The 25,338-nt window shown below is 42.3% G+C and overlaps 1 protein-coding gene across 10 annotated transcripts in view; it reads right to left on the bottom strand.

Moving 5' to 3' along the window:
- Positions 1-3,128: 3,128 nt before the first annotated feature.
- The window catches only part of LOC118506228, a 128,753-nt gene continuing 106,543 nt past the window's right edge, over positions 3,129-25,338 (bottom strand). For 4 of the 10 annotated variants that reach the window (XM_036043068.1, XM_036043066.1, XM_036043067.1 and 1 more), the window contains exons 5-8: positions 25,117-25,222; positions 21,987-22,168; positions 7,409-7,534; positions 3,129-6,497 (exon numbers count right to left, since the gene is read on the bottom strand). In XM_036043068.1, the coding sequence (XP_035898961.1) occupies positions 6,376-6,497; positions 7,409-7,534; positions 21,987-22,168; positions 25,117-25,222 (536 nt within the window). In that variant the 3' untranslated portion in view covers positions 3,129-6,375. Of the gene's footprint in view, positions 6,498-6,773; positions 6,959-7,408; positions 7,535-21,986; positions 22,169-25,116; positions 25,223-25,338 lie in introns of all 10 variants that reach the window. The other 6 variants (XM_036043070.1, XM_036043071.1, XM_036043074.1 and 3 more) reach the window with 5 other exon arrangements.

Raw genomic sequence — 25,338 nt, 5'->3', positions numbered from 1 at the left:
TTGTTTTACCCAATTGAGTATCCTTAGGGATATATAAGCTTAGCAAGGCTAGCAAATACAGTTGAGTGAAGCCTTACTTCTTTATTTTATTTGACAGCCTATAATAAACACAATGACTTTTACGGGAGTATAATTAATACTTAATCGAATGCAATATGCTGCACCAAAACTTTGTTCTAAATCTTAATACACAGTAAAATGAGTTCTTTTGTTGTCGTTTGTTTTAAGCTGGTGCACTGTTTAAACCTTCGACCTCAAATGACACCGCACAAAAACTGATCCGAAAGCCCGTAAACTCACACTTACCTCGTAATGGAAAATGATGTTCAAATTGCAGACAAAACCCATCGTGTTGTGTGTGGCGAAAAGTCGGCACCACCATTACGCTCATAAGTGTTCGCACAATGGCCACCATCCAGGAGTGTATGTGTCTGTGTGTGTGTGTGTGTGTGTGTGTGAAAACACTTCCCAAAAACCAGACAGCGAGTGAAATGTCAAAACTCTCGCTCTACTCACGATGTGTGTGTATGTGTGTGTGAGTGTTTCCGCTTGGTAATTATAAAATAGCTTTTTAGCGGCACCGAGTATGAAGGCACCGAATGCATAAACCACAGGCCCACCACCTAGCCCGGTAGCATAACACCTTACCCCGGAAAACAGCCAGACGCGCACGGGTGCAAATGTGCCCGGGTAGCTCAGCATTCATTACGAGCGCCTTTATTGGAGTTTTACTACGTAATTACTTAATCAAGTGATGATAATTTTTATCAGAGCCACATTCGGCGCGGAGGCTATTCGCGAAATAGTACCACCGTACGGCAGGAAAGGACAGCGAAGTGAAGCAGATGTGAAAGAAAGCAAGAAACAACCTGACCCACGGTGCACGGGCCATATGAACGACTGGGCCCGGTGTATCCTGCCATCATTAAGCAAAATGATCCAATTGCTCGTACCATAATGAGCTCTTTTCGGTGGGGCGTAGATTGGTAGGGAAATAGCTTTAATTCGGTGCCGACACGCTCACGTGTGTGTGTGTTTTGGGCAAACAGAGTGGTCCGGTGGCCAAACGAGGATCAGTGTTGCGGTTTGAATCTGGTTCGCCAGGTTTTTTTCGCTACCCCTCCGTTGGCCAGACTTAAGGAACGCCAAGTAATTAAGCCGTATATTTTCTGATATTAAGTCTGTGTGGATAGCAGGCTCTGGTGGCGGTTCTGGTGGGTTTTCGGTAACGTCAAGTGCCATTATGGGTGTATCGGTTGCCCTAGTGTGTGGGTTGATGAGAGGTGGTGATTCTTTTTTGTATCATTAAGTTTTGTGCTGCTGCTATATTGCGACTTGGAGGATAATGATTTGGTGAACATCAAACGTTCAATTAATTTGATCATTTTATAAACTGTACGTTAAAGGGAAGAAACGAATGGTTTATAGAATAACATTAATAGTTTACACTTAATTTTAATTGATATTTGGATAAGCAATTACGGGCAGCAGGAGAAAAATGCTTCCAGCTAGTATGTGTTTTGGTATGGGATTGAGCTACGAAGACAAAGTACTTGCTTGCTGGAGGTCCATGACCGTGATAAACCCCAACTAGGAAGCAAAGCATGAGTGAGACATCGATCCCATGGTGATTCTCGAATTCTCGTTATATGAAGGAGCATCGTGCAAAGATCTCGTGCCTGCTATGGGGTATCCTAAAATTGCAGAAATTCCTGCAATCAAGAAGGTTCCAATAACATTCAATATGCATCCGGTAGTTGGCGGTGTGTGCGAGCAAGCCATGTGGAAAAGGAAGATAAACCACGTGCAAGCAGTTCTGTTTGGCGTTGCAAACATCCTGACGATGGTCAGAGCCGTAAGAATAGGCTGGAAGTGCTCGTCAGGGACCCGTTCGGCAAGGGTCGTAGAGAAGTAGAGCGAGCTCGTTACCTGGATGAAGCCAAGTTGAACCTGTTGTAGATCGAATGTGGATGGGGTTTGCGCAAAAGCAGCCCTAGAGCCTTGCAAGGAGATTCCAGGAAATGGATGGGAAATCTGGTCAAACCAATCGTGCTGAACCCGGAGCAAGCCAATAAGAAGGGAATAGAATGAACGCACCAGCCAATTCGAGTACAAATATCATAAAAATTGTATTAGGTTCGTAAATAAATAACGGCTGTTTTGAAATCGATGGAGCTACTGTGGACTGTGGCGCGATTTTGGGCGATTATTTCGTGCGACTAAAAGTTCCTAGTTCTTGAAAATGCCTAATTTGAGCCGGATAAGCGCCATATGCGGGAAGTGTTGCTGGTTTTGTTTCGATCGAAGAAATTGGCAGCGAAAGCGCATCGAGAGCTGTTGAGTGTTTGCGGCGATCCTGGTGTCGGGATTGGTTTCGACGCTTTCGCCGTGGAGTATGCTCAACGTGAAGGAAGGCCAAAAACGTTCGGTGACGAAGAATCTCCGAATACGGCTTTACTGGAGGAAAATCACTGCCAACCGCCAGAAGAGCTTGCAGCCGCCGTGCTTGGTGTAACTGGTCAGGCCAAACATCATGGAGATCCCCCGGTCATACCCCAACATCATTAGCTCGGCCAAACATCCATAGCTCGAAAGTTATGCTGAGTATTTGGTGGGACCAGCTCGACGTCATCTACTACGAACTTCTGAAACCGGGAGAAACAATAACTGGTGAATGTTCCTGGTAGCTTTGATTAGTTTAAGCCGAGCACTGCGTGAGAAGCGGTCAGAATGCTCATCAGGCCCCGATAAAGTTATTCTTCTGCATGACAATGCTCGGCCACATGTTGCGCAACCTGTAAAAAATAATACCTTAATACAAGTGCAATGGCTGAGCTTAATTGTGCGAAACGCAGCAATACGCCTAAAGGTATGCAACAAGACTTTCACTTCAAATTTTGCATAAAGCATTCAAATGATTTTTCTCGGATTCTCTTGCCATCTTCATGTTTCAAATAAGCTTACCTGTGAGCACCTGAAATTTAGACACTTTTCTCAATTATTTGAAAATTTTAATCTAAAAGAAGAAAAGAGCAAAACACCACTTTTCAAGTCAATAATTACGACTTTTTTATTTTTCCTCTTCACGATTGTTTGTCGAAAGCAACTGTCGACACCGTTTGTTGGTTTTGTTTTCTTGTTTTTTTTTACTTTACAGCTTATATAAATTTTACATATACAAATGTAAATAAAATTCAACAGAGGAAACAATGTTACCGGTACGCTGGTCTGTAGCCGGAAGAAGTTAAAGCAAAACAGAGTTATCGGCTTCGTTTATAATGTTTGCTCTCTGCTTTCTGGTACGGATACGCTCTAAGTTTATTCTGATTTGGTGGCTTTAATTGGTTCCAATTTTGTTTCTTTATCCTTCTTTTCTATACTTTTTTTTTCTTTTTTGTTGGTTTCTTTGAAACTTTTTAGGTTTTGTTTTGTGCATTGACTGGTTGAAGTAGTTTCATGTTTTTCTCTCTCTCTATTTTATACTCTGGTCTGCTCACTTGCAAGTTTGTTCTTTCTTTTTCCTTGATTTCTGTTTAGTTTACAGTTTCATAGCACATTATTTTCACTCGGTTGTACCGTTTTTAAAAAAAATCGCTTTCATTGTAGTTGTTAAAAAAGGCAAAACAGAAAAATCAAACTATAACGAAAACTTAACCTTTTTGCAAGCTTCCTGCTTGAGACTGGACACTTATAGTTTTTTTTTCTTATTCCTTCTGTTACTCGTCGATTTTTCCTTTTATTTTATCCGCTGTTTTTTTTTCGCTCTGTTTGCTTTTATTTATATAGCAGAATTTATATGCGATTTTTGTTTGTTTTTTTGCCATCTCCTAAATCAAAATTATACACGCTTTGTTATACTAATCCATGAAAGCAGCACCCAACATGTTTTCATCTTTCGTTCGTTTTAGTTTCTCTTTACATTGGACGTACAAACTTCGTTCGCTCGATCGCACTTTCGCCAGTGAGTTTAGGTTTGCATTTGAACAGTTGCATTATTTTATTCTTTTTCATTGACATGTGTTTGGTTTTTCTTTCTGTTTCGTGAAGTGTTTCAAAGCCGCTTCTACCGTTTTTCATCATTTCACGATCACTGTTGTGATTTATGGTTTTTGTTAGAATGGTTTTATGTTCTCATGACTCTTTACTTTTTCCTGCTTCGGTTTCTGGTTTAGTTTTTAGTTCCGTTTCTCTTAACAAATTTCCCTTCGTTTTTCAAATCCTTCAATAAACCAGTGCATTTCAATAGAAGTGTGAAAGTGTTCATTTCTTTCCCCCTCTTCCCTTCCTTCTCTTTCTCTCTCTCTCTCGTGCGTTGCCTTACCACAGTTTCGTTTTACGAAATGCGATCAAAAGTACGTTTGGTTGGTTTTTTGTTTTACTTCTTAAAAAAACACTATTTGCAATATACATATATTGTATATACCTATACCTATACGAGTTGTGCTGTAGCTTTCGTTTGCTTCGATACTCTCCTCCTAGTAGCCCGGCTTCCCCTTTGTTTTTTTTTGTTGTTGCATCCTTTACGCGTACTTGCGGTTGGTTTTGGTTTAGTTTACTTCTCCTTTCAGCTTCCGTCTTAGTGTTCATAAGGCATCAAATTTTTCATGCATGCACCATCCGCCCCACTCACCATTCATTCTCACGATTCACTCACTCACGCTCACACATACACACGCGTATCGCACCTGCTGTGATCGCGTTGCAAAAAACACAATCACAATGGCTTCCTTCTACTCGTCTATTCACAATGGTTGTATAAAATAGCTGTTTATGTTTTCTTTTCCTTTTGTTTTCGCCGAATTTTACCCACCTTCTTTCTCCCTCCTGTTCTCCCCCCAGGCGAGTGGTTGGCGGGTTTGTTAATTTTAAATCTTTACAGTGCATTGGATTTGAGTTTCATTGTGTTTCGCTTCGCTGCGGTGAAATTACACGCAATCTCTCTCGCAAACGGTTTCATTGTCCTATTAGTTTCGCGGCTCGATTCGTAACCGAACCAGTGCGGAAATGGTACCCATTTCCACGGCCGAGCAGTTAAATATCTAGTGTTGTGTTACTGTTGTTGAAATATCGATTCGATCATATGCATAAGAACTTTTTACAGCTTGTTTCTCGGAGTGTGTGTGTTTGTATTTTTTTGTTTTCAATTTACGCTCTCGTTGCTTTCGCTGATGACCCTGCCTTCATACACCGACGCATGTAACCCGGACGTTTGTTTTTCTTTGAGGGAAATTTTTTGAAGGTCATGATTTTGATGTGGGGTGGTGTTAAAGCAATCCAAAAAAGGCAATTAATAACACACACAGAAAGCTTTTGTTCGCTACTGACAAAGATTCGAAAGGTCATAACGCCTGTGGGTATGCAATCCGACAAGCAAACTCAGTTTGTTACTAACAGTTTCTTTGTGGTTTTTGTAGTAATGGTTAAAACAAGAGGAAATACACGATGTTTGCTTTAGTTTAGTGTGCGTGTTTGTTACGTTGAAATTGAAGAGCTAGGTCGCTCTCGTTCACCACTTCTAGTGGAGCCAACCAGAATGGGCATGAGCCAAAAGGCAGGAAGCAAATAACTTGAATCAAAATATCATCTTTATAAATAAAATGACGAGCAAAATAGTATAATTTTGATGATTGGGATTATTTTTGGTAAAAGTAGTACAATCTTTTGACTGCAGATGCTCCCGTCAGATTGTGTAAAGCTTTTTCTCCAAAAGTTTGGTTTAATAGAAGTGTTTTGTGGTAACTTATGTTTGTATGAAATCCATGCTTGCCGTTCTGCTTTTCATTAGCAGCTATTTCTTTGTGTTTTGGTAGTTAATAATATGTGTTCAATGAATCTATTTACTTCTTAAAATTAAATTCTCTTTCAGAGAGCTAAACTTAACCGCACACGTCTGTTACGAAATCATGTATATGACATTGAAACACAAACTCACTTAACCTAGCTCCTTACTGCCTCCATAGTTTTGGTTTAGCTTGTGCAGTAAGAGCTTAAAATTTGCAGCAAACAAACAAACTAGTGTAAGCATGACTCGTTTTGGTACTTGATGGTTTGCAGCAGCGTTATCTCGTTCTAACTTACCGCACTACGCACATTCGGCAGCTTTGGAGTTTTGGACTATCACGTTGACGAATTGCACTCACACGCTCACACATACGTACATACACACACTCACACAGTTATGGCGAGCACTCCCGTACCCCGTTGATTATCGTGTTTTAGTGAAACGAAGAAGAGCCACCAGTGTTTGGCGCCTGAATGGCGGCACACCGCAACACACTACCGGGCTGTGGCTGTGGTGGCTTCTTAGCTGTGTATGAAGTTGAGGTGCAGTCGGCGGTTCCGGATCTCGACGTCGGTGTACTGCTTCAAGCTCATCTACAAGAGCGTTGTGGTGAAGATGAGTAAAATCGTCACTACGGTCGCCAGCACGCTTGTGGTCGTTCGTAGCGGCACCGGAAGACTGCTGCTAGCGCCGTTCGATTCGGTCGCGTTAAAGCCTGCAGGAGTAAAACCAAAGTGTGTGTGTGTGTTAGATTCGGAAAATCACAAGAAGCTATGTGGAACATAAAGTTACGAAAGACACGTAAATTAATTTTGAAAATAGAATAAAACCATTAGGAAGTAGACTGAGTGTGTTAAGTAAAGTAGAAATCAAATGAGAAGAATTCTTTTTTTTCTTGAATCTCAAACAATACAAAACATTGAAGTACTATTTCTATGTAATTGCTATCCTATGGTTAGTCCATAGAAAGTCATAAAATGTTGTATTTGACCTGCCCCAAAGCTCATCCGTGGGTCGGTAGGTGTCGCGATCGCAGTTCGGCGGCGACCATTGCGAAAATTAGTGCCACTAAAACTATCTTAACTATCATGTTTTCGAATCTACCAATACTGTAGCCAATACCGGTTGTTTCGTTGCCCGTGCTTCCACTGGAACCGGCCGGAGGGCTGTCAGGATCTGAACGTACGAACAAATATTTTTGAGGGTAGAAAATTTGGGGAAATAGAAGTAATTTAATTTTCTTCGCTATTTTTTGGACTTAAACGGTCTAAATGGATGTCGTTAGAGCAATGAATGCTTAAAGCTTACGGCCAAACGATGCGATCTACACGGATGATTTGAATGTGGCATGATGTAGCTCGTTGTGTTAATTATAAACACCCGTTTCTTGCCTCTCCCATTTTGATGTCAATAACCATTAAAAAAGATATTAAAGCAACCCAACTATGTACAAACTGATTTAACAAAAAATCAAGAAAATAAAAGAAAACAATTTTTCCAGCTTTCGAACGTAAAAAAAGTTGTACGAAACGAAACCATGAGCTGCACGAAACAGAAGAGTGAACATAAGCGTACGGAGCGATCGGGCCAGCTGGGCTGAACCAGCCTGTCCCCGGTCCGGCTTACCCTTCTTCTGTAGGTTTTCCGGTGCCGCTTGCAGCATTTCGACCGTCGTCGTGGTCGCCACCGTAGTGGTAGTGGTTTTCAGATGCGATTCTGGAAGCGGTTTATTGTTAGATTTAGTTTTGCGCGCTTTAAAGGGAAAGATGTGGAATGTTAGAAAGAAGAAGAGAAAGAAGGAAGGGAAAGGTGAACCAGGGCGTGGCAGTGATGTGGAGTGCGTTCGGTGAGTGGGGATGTTTGGTTGAGGGACAGGGGAGTAGATGAGTAGAAAATGTTAGTTAGTAAGGTTTCGATGGTTTTGATGTTTTGTTGTTGAGCTTCTACTGACAGGCAGGCAGGCAGGCAGGCAGGCAGTGAAAGCGGAAGCGAGCGGGGTAGGGGTAGTATGCTGTTTGTATCACTACCAATGGAATCAGGATTCATGCAGTTGAGCAGGGAATGTGCATTAAATGGTTTCACTTTTCTCGGCTCACAGTGAAGCAACTCAACTGTTGAAGCGGTCCGTTGACGGATGGAATGTTCGTGAGGTGTGGATATGCAAATCTAAAATAAAATGGTTCATTTTATGTATTGCAATAAAAAACTGCTTAAAATAGTTTCTGTTTCAAAAATCAGTTAAAAATGAACGTTTAATATGCGTTGTACACCAAAAATATATTCAACACTGCATATACGCCTAAAGTTATGCAATTTTCTTTATGGAATATAACTCTTAATTGCGTTTCTTCAACGATTAATAAGAAATTCAATAATTTTTTGCTTTTAGTATTTGAGTCGTTGCATTGAAAATAGTGTATCTTTTTATTTTCTAATTGCCTATTATTTAACTTGCATAATAATTCTCCTAATGTGTATCACTCACTATCCTTTTATCCCTGAGCGGTTATAGTCTTATCGCCGATAAGAGTCAATAGTCCCGTTGCTTCAAGCCCCCTACCACTAGAAAGTAGATAATTCCTTAGGATAGTCATACCGGCATCCAATCACAAGCGAACGACCCATTTCGAAACAGAATGCAATCAAACAAAATGAAAGCAATTGTAAGGACAGTTTGCATTGTTGAATCGCTCGGTGCTTGCTTCTTAATCTTCCATCACATCTGCATCACTGCACCACCGTTAGCTTGTTTTGTCTGTTAATAAAACTTCCTCTTTCCCTACTTTTCCCTTTTTCCTCTTCCATCCTGCATCCTCCACCAGCTTGTGCATGCTCGAAGATCAGAGGATGGAATTTTATTTTCTTCAAAAGCAGCATAATCGGAATAAACGAGCAACGGGGGAAAGGTAAGAAATCAAAGCGCAAACCGGTAATGGCTCGTAGAGCGTTTATGGACAATGAGCATTACGGTGCGCTTCTTAATCTGTAAATCTTAAGCAGAATTGCACTCGTCGCTAGCTACAGCCGGCCCGCCCGGGCGATGGGTGGGCTGCTCTTTAGCAACATTATTTACTGATTTACTGTGCAGCGAACGAGCTGCGCCACTCGACAAAGGAAACAAATAAGATGCACTTTTGCATAAAGCGGATCCAGCTTGAGGATGGCACACACAATGAGCATAATGATGCACAATGGTAGAATTGCACTGCGATTGTAGTTTGCTTCGGCCGGCTCGGCGAGGAGGAGCATGACCTCTGGCGAACTTCCAGTGCTTCTTGCGCCCCAGCAACGTAAGAGATCCCGGGCGAACCATGATCCCATTATCTTAATTAGTCCCATTTCCTCATTATCTTCTGCGGGCTTGATACAACCGGCTTATTGCACTTGGCGCTGGTGTCTCAAGCGTTTCGAGAGGGGGGAGGATTGAAATTGTTTCATTTTTCTTCCATTATGCTATTTTGAAAAGACACTCATTTCAAGCAACTTCCAAGATATCCCACAGCCCGTGAGGATTAAGAGCAAAAGACAAATAAAGTAAGTAATAATAAAAAACGAACGATTTGATGAGAAGAAAATCTGATATCAGATTTATTACGGGCTGGAATTGATTTTTCGATTGTTTTTCTATGGTTGTTTGCCGTCCTTCGTGCTCTCATAATCTGGCGGACGGTATGATGAGCTGACATTCTAAGCTGGGTTTATGGTAGGTAGACGCTCTTGTGCTGATTAATTAGGCAGGAGGATTATGGGAATGGTTTAAGGGCAAAGAAAAAGTGCTCGCAATTTACGATATTGACTTGTTGCTAAGAAAACGTGGTTGAAACCTGTGCATAACTTCAAATGAAATGCTTACTTGTTATAATAATTATATGAAATTCTTTTGAAAGAAATTGTTTGATTCGAATCACTTTAATAACTTAAGGAACTGTAAACTATAAAATTTAAGGAAAAGTTTGTCCGATATCTTGGAGAACAAAGAGTTCTCTGACAGTAAGTTGTTGTAATTAAAGGCAATTTATAAAAATGTTTTTAAAAATAAGGTTGCATACATTGAGGCGTTTTTGTTGACAGATCTTAAAGTTTCTGGTGTAAGATGTGATTTTGAGTAGTTTGCATCGTTTAATTTGTCTTTTGCAGCCTTTAAAACGAATACGACTTGCTCGCCTTATCTACGATTTACCTTGAACAAAAATTAAGCCTAAATGTATGCAATTTGCTTTACAGAAAGTAGAAGCGGCTTTTGAGAATTTGAAAACAGAGGACAAATTTCTTAAAGTTATTTTAAACTTTATCAAATTGTTTCTAACATTAATCTGCTATCGAAATATTTTTCATTCGCCTCTGTTGCTTGTGAAGATACTTCACCACAGTCTATCGAGTGTGAATTTTCATTTTGCGGAGATTATCGATAGAATGCTCATGCCAATGCGCCCAGGGTGTATTTCAACCACTTTTAGCCCATTAGTCCAGCTAAAAGTAGCGCTGGCAGTGTTGTTTATTTTCCAACGTTCCTTCGATTAACAGTAACGTTTCCAGTGTGTTGCATTAGCTTGATTCGCGGACATGTGTTTGTATGTGTGTGACTGAGTGTGTTTGGTTGAAAAACAACCTTTTTCCAGGATTCAATATTCCATGTTTGTCCACTATCAAGCAGCTCAATCCTCATCACCATCACCATCAGCATCACCATCATCATCGGCAAGATCATTAGCCTAGTCGGCCAGCTTCAGCACGAGCGAGAATGTGTTGTTTTCTACTTAAGCACCTTCATTTTTGCGTTTGCCTACGGTGTGGCTGGTCCTTCGATTTCCAACCGCCCGGAACGATCTCGGCAGTAAACGAAGTGGTAACATTTCTACATTGATAATGTGTTTGATACGCTTTTTTGTGCTGCGTTTTCCTTCCCGTAACGGGCAGATACGTACGGTTAGAGCCGAAACTGTCCCAAAGGAGACATCTCCGGATGATGCCCAACAGGGCAGGAAGGAGCGGAGAACGGCTGAAAGGGAAATCAATTCCATCGGATAAGGCCAGTTTTATTGGTTGCGATGTTTTGTTTGTACGGCACCAGTTTCCCTGAAGGAGTCTTTTCCGGGGTTTTTTGTTGAGACGATTCCCTAATGTCCGACAAGGTCTTTAAGATTTTGTCTGAGTAACAGTAGTAGTAGTGGCAGCGTTGGTAGTAGTCAGACAAACGAGCAAACGACACGATGCTGAGATGGATCATCTTCCGTTCCGGGGGTACCAGTCTTTGAATGCGTGTGTTTGAGTTAAGGATTTGAGCCCGGCACCGGGTATTGTTTTACGGAGAGTTTTTCCCAACTTTAGTGCCTGAAGTTGAGTGGCTAATCTGTAGAAGACTTTGTTTACTTTGCGATGCGTACCGGAGGCGGCGGCTCGATAAAGGAAGGATTATTTCACATGATTGCGAAAGAAACGAAACCGTGTCCCGAGTCGGCAAAAAATTGATGATTGAAGACGTCCGGGCAGTGGCAAATGAAAAGAACATCTGGATGCGTCTAATGGGTTTGCAGGGAGGTTTTACGAAAGAGACCTCAGCCAACTCACAAGGCTAGAAGTGTGTGGTACATACTGCTAATTTAGTTGGTCCTTCGGAGATGACGTATTACTCCATATGTCATACCGGTCCGTTTGATACGCAAACAACGCCTAAAGACCTTCCCAAAAGCGTTGATCCGTACGCTAATGTCTCGAGCTGGGCTGCTCTTGTTAGGCAGCGACTTGTCAGCGACACTGTCGTCTACGGTCGTCTTCTAAGTCTTGCCAGGGAGCAAGCGCGGAAGAGGATAATTGAAAACAGTTGGTCCGATTGAATCTTCAGCCCGCCCAGCCTAGCTAATTCCAAGACAATACAGCCTTCAACGCTCCAGCTTCCGGAGGTTTTTAGGTGCGCTCCGAAACCGACGGTAAAGTTAAAGCCTCATTGTTCTCAATGCAAACGGCCGGTCTGGTGCGATCGAGCTAATTCCTCTCGTCACAACAATTAATGCCAGGCCGGTGTGCGGGTACCCGCGTACTTACGCACGTACCGTACCGGATGAGATGGCATGTCTGCTGACGACTAGCAAATGAGCTTAGCAGCCCGGGCCGAGGATGCATCGAGTTCGGCAGCATCGAAACACACGTGCTCTCGATGCCGGTACTCAAACGTCCCGGCACGAATCGGATGTCCATTAAGGATAGTTGTGGCCATCGCACGAAGAAGTGCATTGTGTCCGGGCGTCACCGGGAACCACGACCGACCACGCCCGCTGCTGTGCGGACTGCATTCGGGTTGACAGGTTGAGCCTGACTTGCAATCAGGTCAGGTATCGTCTTGCACACGCTCCGGCCCGGGAGAATTGACTGCGACATCTCAATTAATCATTTCGCTTCACCTAACTCACGGCCGCACCGTGCACGGTGCCGGGATCAATGTCAGGAAGTTAGGACCGCGCGTATCTTCATCCTTTTCCCCGAAAATTCTCGTACCGCGGTCGTACGCTGAGCACGTTGATAAATGGCTTTTTCCCGATGGAGGCCGCGTTTGGTGAAAAATAGCTGCTTCACCTGATACGCTTCTTTACGCGCCAGTCATGTCCGGTTATGGTGTGCACTTCACTGACTTCCATGTCAACAACGGGAAGGAGTAAGCTTACACGTATACATGGGCCCGGTACCTAATGCCTGGGTGTGTAGTCGCACCCGATATGGTGATTACCTCGATGTCATCTTTCGTACCGTTGGCCAATTTGACTCGAAACGTCATATCGGTTTGCATGCATGGGTGTGTGTGTGTGATTGTGAGTGAACGTTTGACATCTCGAACAAAAGCGAACGTCTGCGGCACCATCCAGGAGCATCCGAAGATGTCTCTAATCACGAACCGGTGGCGGGTCATGTTGCACGTTCGTTAGCGTGTTTGGTCGGTTGGATAAATTGAAATCCGATAAGTGACGTACACGGGACCGTCGTCCGTCCGTCCACTCTGTCAATGCGAATGCGGCGCAGCCATGCGTGAGACCTACTTTCTCGTGACGTGTCGTTTTCGCTGTCACACGCGGAAGGAAGATTTGTGGCCAATCGGAATCTCCTCCCAGCTCTCTCCGCCATTCACTTCCATCCTGAATGGGATGATGGGTTCTTTCCGGTGTGAAATTACTGATTCTGATAGTGATGGGTTGACGGAAGTTTCCAAAAAGTGGAGCCAGTTTTACAAACTCTTTGACTTTATGGTTATAAACCAAAGTAACAAGTGCTAATGTCATGCTTTTCCCTTCTTTCCCAACAGCACAAATCCTTGAACTGACAGCTGATCACGTTGCATCTGGCGTGAACGTGTGCATCCGGTAACGGTCAATTAGCTGAGATTGACATCAAATTTTCTTTCTCCTATTCCCTACCTACCGTCTGATTACTCCTGTAAAAGACGATGATAAAAGCAGCAGCAGCAAAAAAAAAAAAAACGGAATCAACTCCGAGACCTCCTGCCAGTGACACTGACTGATTCTGTCATGTCCAAAATGGCGCATGATGTCACTACCAACGCTGGCACCGACAGCACCGTACCATTGATCGTTGGAAGCGAAAGCATACGCAAGGTTTCTCGTTCCATTAATTATAAAAAAAAATCAGCCACCGTTCAGAATAGAAAAACCTTGTTCCCGATACAGGGACACAACCCAAAAGGACCGTTTCTTTTGTTTGTTGCTGCTGGTACGAGCATCCAATCCACCGACGTAAACGGTGTGAGTATAATGAGGAGTGGTGACAACTGTGTTTTTTTGGCAAACGAAACGCGATTTCGGTTTTGAAATGGGCCAAACGCAAAGGTCCGCACGATGATGAGCCATGATGCCGCTCATTTTCATTTACTAGAATGGATCGTGGTAATTCATTAAACAAATTATCATCATCATGATCTGGAGTTGAAGCGTCGGGGCACCCACAGCACCGAGCTCATTTATTCATTTTCCTTGAGCTTTTTTGTTTGCTACGGGGGTAGTCTGTGTTGAGGTACTTTGGAGAGGGTTTGGTCTGCAATGAGAATCCACCGAGACGTTGGGAGGACAGAAAAACGAGCTTCCAAAAACACCTTTTCTTTACACACACTTTCCACTCACTCTTATAATGGTAATCACTACGGTTATGGTCGATTTTTATTACAATCGTTTTAGACTGCTAAATTCTATGTGTTTTTCGGTGTGTTTTTGTGTGCCTACCCGGGCACGATTGCTACCGGGTTAGCCACGCGTCGTCACACATTCGGAAATTTACATCCAAAGCACCGGGTGCGGAAAACACTGCTCACACCCGAAGAATCGACCAACTCAAACAAACGAGTGTCCGCAGTGCGCTGGCTAGGCCTTCGAATGTTCTTCGTTCGTGTCCATCGTTCGTGTGCTGTCTGGGGTTGAAAATGGGTCCATTTTGCGACTAGATGAAATTAGCTGCAAACTGTACAGTTGGATGGAGGACGGTCATGGAACGCAACAAAAAAGCGAGATATTTTCGGACGCTAAATCCTGTCCCGTCCGTTTGGTGCTGGTTGGAAAATCGCCCAGCTATGTTGGAATCGGCAAACCAACCGTTAAAGATAGCGATCACCGCGAAGGATAGCCAGTGGTGTTGGCCGACGACAAAAACATATCCTCGCCAACAGCCAAACCGCATTGGCATAATTAGTACGCTAGGGTGGGGTGTGCTTAGCTGGCGCACAAGAAAAGCACTAACTAGCCTAGGCCTAGCCAGAATGGCGGGAAAAAAGTATATATTAATACTTCCACCATTGCAGGTGGCTTAGTCCGTTGAGGGTCCGCTTGGTGTGTTGGACAGTGTTGGGTGTGTGTTTTTTTTTATTGTGGGATGGGTGACCATTAACGGGCTCCGATAGCGTCCGATAAAGATCCACGGCTACTAAGGCAGGACAGAGGATTTCGGGCCGAGTGTAGAGCGTTTTGCAGTTGAAAATTAATTTATTAGAACGATATAAGCCATTGTCTTATCGGCATAAGTGCTAGTTTAGGGAGGCCTTTTGTTCGCTTTCTAGGTTTGTAACAGACGGCTGTAAGTGTTTGAATGATTTTGGATGTCTTTTACTTGTATATCTTAATTTCGTTAATTTATTTGTGGTGCTTTTATTTTTATTAGCGAAAATTAATTCCGAAGAGGCTTCATTTGTTCCAAAAATGCATAGCTTTGGGCGATTATTGCAACCAAAATTTACAAAAATTAGAATTATGTACATTTATCGAAAGGACGTGAAAAGGAGAGACTATTTTAACCAATATTGTAACCTGGCTATGAAAACCGCTCATTAGATCGCTCAAAAGATTTTGTTTGTATTTATTTTAAGCCTAAAAGTATGCAATGTCTTCTTTATATTGGTGTTTTGGTCTGCAAATAAACAACTGTGAATTATCCTAGTAGTTGAAAGGAAATAAAACAATTTGCATACCTTTAGGCGTATAAATCGCAGAGACGATTGTTAATTTTTAATTGTTTTTCTTTTTTTTCAAGCAGCAGGTGATACTTTTATTATGAAAGGTAAAAGAGTTTAAAATATTTTGTCTCAATTTGCGGCAATTTGAAATTAAAAAATCCATAACCACTTGAAAAACGCCTAAATATATGCAAATTATACTTTAGAGGCTTCTCCATAAATGGTTCCCACTGTCTACACCTTAAATTAAATGTTATTGGGTCCGAATTAGAATAAACAGTTTCGTAGTGACTTTCAAATGAAAAGAAAAACAATTCTCTTCTCCCGCTTTTCCGCCTTCCCGACATGACAAGCCGGAAAGACTGGCTACCAGCCGAGCAGCATTCGAGGGGGTATAATTTCGATTTTCTTTCCAAGGAGTCGTGAAAGCAGAAGCGAACGCGAACTCAGCAAAATGCCAATAGTGTACGTGGTGGTGGCGATTCTGAAATAGCTCCAGCCAACTACGAGTGCCGGCCGAGACGAAACCGTCCTAATTGAGATAAGTAGTGATGAATGTTTTAATTAGCCACTGTTGTTAAGTCCTTGAAACTGATGCTCGCCCGTACCGCTCCCTGGCCACAGTCCCGTAGCTGGGCTGCGATGGGAAGGTTTTCGATTGTGTTTTGGTTTTTAATTTGCACCACGTTTGCACCACCATTTCGCTCGAATCTTGGAAGTTGGCTGGTGAAGTACCCATCACGCGCTTGTTCGTTCTCTCTCTCTCTCTCTCTCTCTCTCTCCGTCACACGCTTATGATGCCATATTTTTCTCTCTTCATTTGCTTGATTTGTGTTTTGTTGTTTATTTTCTGGCTGCATCTTGGTGTAAATGGGAAGGTTGAAGGTGATGTTTTCAGGAGCTTTTTCTTTTCCTCCTGCGGGGTTTGGAGAGTTCAGCTTTTGGTGGTGTGGAAAGTGCAACCACGGCATCAACCTACGACCGGGTGTGCTAATTAACTTTCGAGCAAGGCCTGGCCCAGCAGCATTTGGGCAGCAGGCAGCGAAAAAAAAACAATTTTCATTTCATCATTTTGGCTCGCATTTCACCCCGTCACTCGGCTTCACCGTTCGCGTTACACTCCCTCAAGCGATGGTGAAATTGAACAGGCTAGGCAGTTCAACCGAGCATGTTCTTTTTTCAACCGCCCATTCGGACCCCCAGTTCAGAATTGTGGTTGTGGGACGATGCTTTAGAAAAGCATAACTCGCATTGTAACAACAGCACAAAACAGCAGCGAGACCAACTACAAAAATGGGTAGCCGTAGCCGTTTGTTACAAACAGCACGAGGAAGTACACCTACTGATATTTGTACATCTCGTCACACTCCCAGCGCGCGCCCGTGGCGAGAATGGGAACCTTCTTGACCGAATCTAAACCGTTGGCGCAGCAACCAGAACCAATGCATGGGAAGATAAAGGAGCGAAGCAGTGTCTGTAAACTAGTCGGGTGGTGTAGAAAAAAAAACCCTTGCAAGATGAATCGCCTCTAGTCTACCTTCTAGAGGCACGGTAAAGAATTTTCCATTGCTCAAGATGAATTCTTCCACCGTACTGACCTGAGGCAAGGAAAACTTGTACCGTCCGGAGCACGCGGGAAAAGTGAGAAACATTTATATTTTTACTTTCCTTCTGTTTTTTTTTTGGTGTGTGCCACGCTTGCCTCCACTTGAAAACCACCACCACCGTATGGTCAGCCAGTCTGCTTTGAACTGGACACCGGTGATCTGTTGGTGATGGTTTGGTGCTACCACGCTGCACCGTTACTTCCCGCGCAAAGGTTTTTGTGGTGAAGTTTTCATTTAAAGGCCCCCACAGCATCCGCTGAGCATGAGGTAATGAGATGAGCAAAGGCATGAGGTGCAAAATGCTTCGGGTCGACGTTTCTTCTCGAAACGGCGAAGGATAGATGGAGAGCAGAAGACGTCTGTTAGAAATATCTGTAATTAAGTTTTTTCGTCCACTTCTTTTTGCCGTTCGTGCTTCGTTTTAAATAGGAACCACCACCAACCAGAGCTGAATCCTAGTGGGTGTGTTTCTCTGTGTTTGTGTGTGTGTGTGTGATACGCAGTCACGTTGCAATACGATCCCGCGATGTTTTGCGGTTGTGCAGTGCGCGACACGCGATGAAAATTGCTAAACGCGTAAAGCGGAGACATTGCGGAGGAAAATCTGTCACGGCGGAGATGGGCCGTGGGAGGCGCAAAAACTCCACTGGGAACTGTCATCCAGCGTTCGGGTGTCGTGGCAGCGAGATGACAAATGAGTTTTATGGCGAGAATGTAATTTGCAGCTGTGCAAGTGCAGCCAACTGCAAGACGGCACATGTTTTTCATGATTATGCCGGTTAAAGTTTGGAGCTTAATTTCTTACGGGGGGAACTTTTCCGGTGAGATGTCTCTATTGGTAGAAATAGTTTTTGACATCTGTGTTTATGTTTTTGTTTTATTTGTTGTGTTAACATGATTACTTTAATTGAAGTCAAATGTGTTAGTACTATTTACTATTACTATTACTACTATACTATTATTACATTTTTGTTTTCAATTTTCGTTTTGTTTTATAATCTTAAAGTAAAATTTCTTAATATTGAATCGAGTTTTTATAACAATATAACAATACCCGTTCCTCGTGAATTAAAAAATAATAATAAAATGACAGTTAGGTTAACCCATCATTTTAATGTATAATATTTTTAGTATTAAGATAGGTTGACCCTTTTTTTTAAATCAAGAAATGTACAATTTTTCTACTTTGAATTAACAAAGATTAAGAGAGTTTAGAGTTTAGAGATGATATTAGAGCATTTATGAAGTTTGTTTAAAAAATGTTGAATAAAATGACCATGAAAAAAGGTCATTGACGGGGAAAATGAATCCGTTTTGAAGTTCCCAATCCCAATCCCAATCGAATCTCAGAATTCAAATCCTAATCCTTATCGTTATCACAGTAGTTTTTCCTTTAGTGAGCGGTCACTCTCATCCAATCCCTCAATCATCAAAACTCATTAATGATCGTATCACAATCGAATCCTTACCGCATCCCATTTGGATCTGGATTGGATTCGGAGTTGGATTTAAATCGTCTTTGGATCGGATTTGGCTCGTACTGGGATACTTGTGGTATCAGAATCGGATTCGACTCCTAATCGAACCTGATTTGGATTCGGATACTTTTATATAATATTAATCCAAGTCGAATCCGTCATGTTTGATTCAAGCCGATTCGAATCTTTCTAGGAGTTGAAGTTAGAATCTTTCGAACCTTGATTTTCTCTGAGGAGCGTGATATTAAAGGGTATGGAAGGGTGTACTAGGTTGCGTTTTGACTGACCACTGACGAATAAAATCGAGTTTGACATATTAAATTGCTTGTTATAAAGATTTTAAGATTTGATGTTTGATGTTTTTAATTTAATCAATGCCATTATTTTCTTTTAGAAATAGCCGCTTCACTTTTTCTAATTTCTTTTATAAATACTAAATTATAAATATGGATTCATCGTATTGTCCGATGTTTCACAAGAATCTATTCTATTGGAACTTCATCGAACAGGCCTTATTTGGAAGCATATAATGATTCAAAACCCAGTTAAAAGACACAAAAAGATTTCAAATCCAATCCTTATGCAAACTAGGATAATTACTAGCATTTGCATCATAACATTGCCAAACATCCAACCATCGCAAAATGGAAATCATCCCATCATACCATCATGCAAATCTCGTTAAAATGAAATTTCCAATTTACCATTCTAGAGAGAAGGCACAAAAACAAGAAAACCCCATTTCGATTAGGAAGCACAATCTCTGCGCCGTACAAAATTCGTGTAATAATCCTAATCATAAAGCGACCACTCATCTTCTCGGAACCCCGATACGACTGGCTGGATTATCTATTCGTGCAACATTTGGCATTTTGATTCTTGAGCGGAGGGCAATACTAATAGGCACGGTCGCTTGGCCCGGCCCATCAGACCTCCGAAGGGCAGTTGATCATTGTTTTTAAATTAGCCATTCCACTTCTTTATGCTTCCGTGTTTCCTCAGTCGGCACCAGCCCGCGAAACCAGAAGCAAATCAGGATCACTTTCCATTTCTCATTGGCCCATTCGGTTATCTGACGCTTTCGCGAACGTTTCAGCCTGGCCGAGCTTTCCGGCTCGATAAACGATAAGCGAACGATTATGAAGCGGTGGCGATATTTTCGGTACTTTTGTGTTCCTCATCCAAAAGTCCCTTAGCATGCTTTCTCTATCTCTTTTTAGCTATCTTTTTACACGAACACCCAGCATCAGCCCGGCAATGTTTATTTGTGCTGAATGATATTTCATCATCATCGTTTGTGTTTCTGTTTTTGTGCGCGTTCGTTACTAGACCATTGGCGGACCGGTGTATCGCATCACGTAAACCACGGTGGAAGTGGAAAAACGTGCCCTCAACGTTCATTAGTAAACATTGCGCTGGAACAAATTTTCCTTTTCCGCACCATGGGGTTGGCCGTCCGTACGCCCTCCGTGGCCACCACACAGTACGGTGGAGCGATTTCTTATTGCTGGCGTTGTTGTGCCGGGGTAAAATATTACGATTCATTGGCAGAAAGTTCGTGGGTCGGTCGGGTGGGGGGCAGAGAATTCAATGAAGGGAAAGCAAGAATGATCGAGTGAAGAAAGTCTTAAGGAGTGTTTTTCCCTCCCTGGCTTTTACCGGTGTTTGAAATAACAAGCAAGAAGCAGACGCACCAGCCATTCGGACACTCGTTGAAGCATATTGCGAAGCAAAACGGCGCATAAAGGGCACCGACACACACTCACACTGCGCTGGTGGAAATGTATGGAAAGCAAAACGGAAAAATTGAAACGGAAAAACGGAAGAAAAAATGAAGAAAAACTAATTAAAACAAGACGTTTCAGCATTACATTTCTCATAGCTAGGGCGTTTTGTTTTTTGGTGTGCCCGTGATTTCTTTACCATTTTCCGCGTATTCGTCATTTCAAACCATCCATTTCGAAACCATCCAAGACGTTTCGAATAGTAGCAAAAGCACAAAAAACCATGAAACAAAGTGACTTTTTTCTTCGCTCCTTATGTTTAACGTTAGAGCACAATTTAGCAGCAAGCATAACGAGGAAGCGGAATGAAAATCTAATGCAGGATGCTTTTCTTCCTAACGTCTCTTCCAGCATCTCATTTTCACTTTCTACGATTCGGCGCCAAAGATGTTTTTCACCTCCCATATCTTGCTTCAAGCAGTACAAAAGTGAGGTAAGCGTAAAGCAACACAACCGAACGGGGCCACAAGGTGACAGTTGAAGTTTCGCAAACACAAATCACTTCCAATCACCGATTCGGGATTTCGTGTTTTGTTTTTTTTTGCCCTACATCCTCCCGAAACGATTTGACATCTGTTGACACTTTTGGGGTTTCTTGGGAGGAAGATTTTATTTTTTGCCTCTTGTCCTTTGTTGCTGTCACTGATGTCGCAGCAAGAAAGGCAAGTTTTTATTTACTTTCTGCGCGTTCGAAAATAAAATTGTGTGGGAACAGGATCAATGGCAAGCGTATACGAAACATCTTGTAAGGCAATGTGTTACGAAAGGAAGCACAGTAAGGATATTGAGGACATGAATAATGCAGAACTTTTGGTAGCATTGTATAGTATTAAGAGTATACTATTTCTTATAATAAAATTTCAGTTAAACAAGAAAGCACGAGGATATTAGCACAATATAAAGTCCATAAACACTCAAAACTGGCGTGGTTGTACAGCGTATTGCATAGTTTTAGGCGTACAAAAATGCGAATATTGTAATAAACCATTCAGCCTTAAGGTATGCAATCAGCAATACATTTTGTTATAAAATCTCTTTCATCTGTTTTACAGCAACTTATTGTTTGTCTGGTGGACAATTATGAATTAATATGAGATAATTCGAAAAACGTACAGCAACGCTTCATATTTCTTTGCTTACTGCTTAAAATATCGTGGGGAATGACAGTAAAAAAGTAATCTTGTGCACATTCTTTCGCCGGCTAAGGTAAGGCGAATTTTTTTTTCTGATCAATACACCCACACACACAAACCCTCACAATATGCTGAAGATTTATCTGTGAAGCATGAAATTGATAACGCCATCGGCATCTGTCCTGTTAGCAGTACGGGGGAAGAAAAAGTGACACAACAAAAACCCGGAAAGGAAGGCAAAGGAAACGCGGGAGCGAACAACATGCGACACGGCGAGACACATTGGGAAGGTTAAAAGCTAACAGGACACGCCATCAATCCAGTCGCCCAAGTGCGAGCAACTTTTGACCGGGTGGTGTTGAATTAGAGAAAAAATAGGAACGAAAAAAAAAGCCGTAGCGAGGAAACACTCTCGAGCATGCTTTGCCCAACGAATGTCAGCCCACGGTTGGCTGCGGTTGAATGGTAATGACTTTTCAACCAGTGTCAAGTTTTGCTACGTTAAGCCCAGGTTGTCTACAGGACGAGAGAAAAGGAAGAAACTGAGAAGGTAGAGAAGGGAAAAGGTGAAGCAGGATGCGCTAACATTCAATGGTTGGTTGGATGATGTTTGGCGAGAAGACGCACTGACGATCATGCATATGGATTTTTCGTGCAAACAGCTTTCTTGCGCTGTACGGTGTATGTGTGTCTGTTTGCTGGTGTAGAAGCAGCTGAATGGTGGTGTGAAAGGAAATACAATCCCACCACGTGGGCTTACCGTAGTACGTCGTCGAGCGGCGTTTGTTGTAGTTCGTCTCCGGTATCGAGAGCAGACACTCGATCATGGCCGGCGATTCGAGCTGATCCTTTCGTATCCGGCCGCTGATGGACACGTTGTACAGTCCGTTCTCGCCCTGCACGGACTTGAGGTTTTCCGTCTCGAACAGCTCGTAGTTGATGCTTTAGAGCCAAGGATGAAAAGAATGAGAATAGGAGAAGATGTGATTAAAAAGTGTAAACAAGGTACAATGCTTAGAACATTGTGATTCGGGTTAGGGGAGGGAATCTGACTAAAATGTGCTTGTAAATAAAGTTAGCAAAGGAAATTTAAAAAAACAGACTGCAAATAACTTGGATTGAAACTTTAAATTACTTATTAAAGGAGAACAGCTCCCTTCAACAGCTAAAAAACAAGGTTGTTTGTGTTTTGCTACGCCTAAAATTATGCAATCTTTTTTAACAGGTCCCACATGTTATTGTGTTCATGACTTTTGCGATGGAATATATTTATAATTGGAATTTATAAATAGCAGACTTTTAAAACCCGAAGGCCATTTTAGCGTCTTTCGTCATGGCATTATTATTTGCATAAAATTAGACGTTGACGCTTCAAGTATTGGTGTTGATCCATCAATGATTCCCTTTGTTCCCTCTTCTAACTATTCTTCTTCTACTTAAGGCTATAGTAGCTTTATAGAATAATTTAAAATATGTGGCGATATAGATAGATAGGACTTATTTTAGCTTATTTATCATCTGTACAAATATTGAATTTTATTTTTCTTAAAACTTTGCTTGAATCTTTTATTCTAATTTGTTTTGTGTTTATCAATCTTGTTTTCAGTTAACAAAACGATTATCTTCGTTCTTTGGAAGGGTTTCTGTGAGTAATGCAATATTGTTTTAGCCCTGAGTAAAGTTGAGATTATTCATTTATTATTTTAAAAAGTCATCCCACCACCTTACATCATCGCTTTGCAAAAAACAATCATTGCAAATACCCAAAATGAAGTCCGTAGCCATCATAAAGGCATAAGTGAACCGTTCCGTTTATTTTTTAATTCAACACCCATCACAACCACTGCATCAACATGTAGTATGCAAATCGGCTTATTCATATTTGAATAGATGTGTTTTGCTCGCTTTAATGTAATCGCCAATAAAACCCGAACAGCTCATTTGCAGTTCAATCAATCAGCCAACGGTACAAGGATGGTCGGATGTGTTGGGATTACGGGTCGAATGAAAAATGATCCCTTCTCTTCCCTTACCCGGATACCCAACCGCAACCCAGCGGAGCAAACATGAAAATCAAAAGTAAGGAGCGAAAAAAAACCTCTACATTATCCTTCGGCTATCTTTACATCCCATCGGCCGGTACTGGGTGCCTCCGATCAGCGGGTAAGCCTGATGTTTAACAGCATGTACGATTTATAGGTCTGGCTCGCGCCGACTCAGGCGGACCCCTTTTTTCGATACCTTACTGGGCATGAGATATTTCACTTGAAACATTTTATGCCCATCGTTTGATTATTGTTGAAGGGACCATTTCCTTAATCACCGGACAGGGCCCGGACCATGGCCGGCCGGTCGATTCTGCCGCTCGAGGAAATCGATGTCGATCGTAAACGCGAAACCGTAACAGATTTTCAGTGATTGAATTTTCCCGTTCCGATCCCGGGCGGTGTATGGTCTTTGGACGGGAGGGTGCAAAAATATATGTTTCCTTGCCCTCTTACCTACACACCGGATGGGGGCTGGCTGGGCTTGACCTTTGCCGCGAGCTATCTTTTATAATTTTTTTTTGCAGAACCCTTTTTTTCGTGCAGCGATTTTAACTCCACACCGGACACAAATGACCGATGTGGTCAAGCGTGACCTTTTACCCCGTGCGGGTCAGTGGGAGGGTTTTCCGACCAGGCAGGCGGAAAAATAACAACATGTTTTTTTGCTCTTCTGTCCAGTTTTTCACGGTCCCAATTTTCATATTTTTCACCATAGGCACGTGTGCGTTTTGGCTCGTTTTGGGGTTGGTTTTTCGCGGGGAGGATGGGGTGGCGAGTTTGATTTATCATTCAACCTTAAAAATGCGTACCCCCAACGGGTAGGGCCGAGTGCAAATAGCGGAAGCACCTTCAACCCTTCCCTGTGACCTGGATGTCCGGGGATGGAACTGACCCATGAAGGGTGCGAGAGAACGCCCAATGCAGGGGCTTTAATATCGGTGGGACAATTCTAGATGAGGAATTTGATGTAGTTTTGCTGTAGCCGCGATTTTACAACATAAAATGCTGCTTCAAATAGATAAAATCTTAAGTAAGAATATTTCGTTATCAAAATTGCATACTTTTAGGCGAATTTTCCTTAGCAAAACCATTTTTTTAAATCAAATCTAAATAATTTGCTGTATGTGTTAGGCCTTTAAAAACACTCAATATTTGAAAAAAAATTTTCTAAACGAGAAAAAAAACTTGCTCACAAACCCTGCAATACTTTGTCAGTGCGAAGGAAACCGAACGGGGGAATAAATCTGTTGATGAAGGTGATGAAGATGATGATGCGGGTGGAAAAATGAATTATGCAAATATTTTACTTATAATTTATTTCATAAATTAAACTGGGATGATACTTTGTGCCATCGCCGAGCCCAAAATAAGGACTCTTCGACCGGGAGGAGTACACGAGTGAGAGAAGAGCAATGGAGGTTATTTCCTGTACCAGCCAGCCATGGGTCGGCGCCATTGTGACCGGTATAGGGTAGACAGGACTGTTTTTTTTTGCTGCTGCTGTGTGTGCTTGTGAAGGATTGCTCAATTGGAAAACATAATCGAACAGGCATCGAGCCGCCCGTTAACCTCGTATACCCATTGAAAACACACACACACACACAGTGAACCGTGTCGATTTGGGAGGTTGTGGGTCGGATCACGTACTCGGTTGATTGGCGCAGTGAGAGATCCATTTTGTAAAGTGGAAGGAAATGCGTGTCCCAATCAACTGTAGGTTATTTTTCCATTTTCGTGCACTATCCATACACCCTTTTGTTCGTTCCTTTGAGCGCTGTATTGCTGTGGTTACCAGCGGAACAGATCGGTGAGGGTCCGGGAGGTTAAAGGGGTTCAACTTACCGTATTTGGAGCTCTGGTAGCGGGGAAATGTCCCGTGCGTGGCAATCAACCGTGATGTACCCATCGCCGTTCAGGTAGTAGCTTAGGTCGAATTTACTCTCCCGCACTGGATCGTTGAAATTTGGGTGAAACGAGAAAGAATAGAAGGAAAAAAACGAAAAAATGGTTAGAAATGGTATTAGTTTTTACCGGTACAGGTACAAGGGTGAGGAACATGTTGTG

Source organism: Anopheles stephensi, chromosome 2 (assembly GCF_013141755.1).
Source record: "Anopheles stephensi strain Indian chromosome 2, UCI_ANSTEP_V1.0, whole genome shotgun sequence".
Classification (NCBI taxonomy): Eukaryota; Metazoa; Arthropoda; class Insecta; order Diptera; family Culicidae; genus Anopheles; species Anopheles stephensi.
Note: the sequence above shows the minus strand (reverse complement) of the source record. Positions and strands in the feature narration are given on the sequence as shown.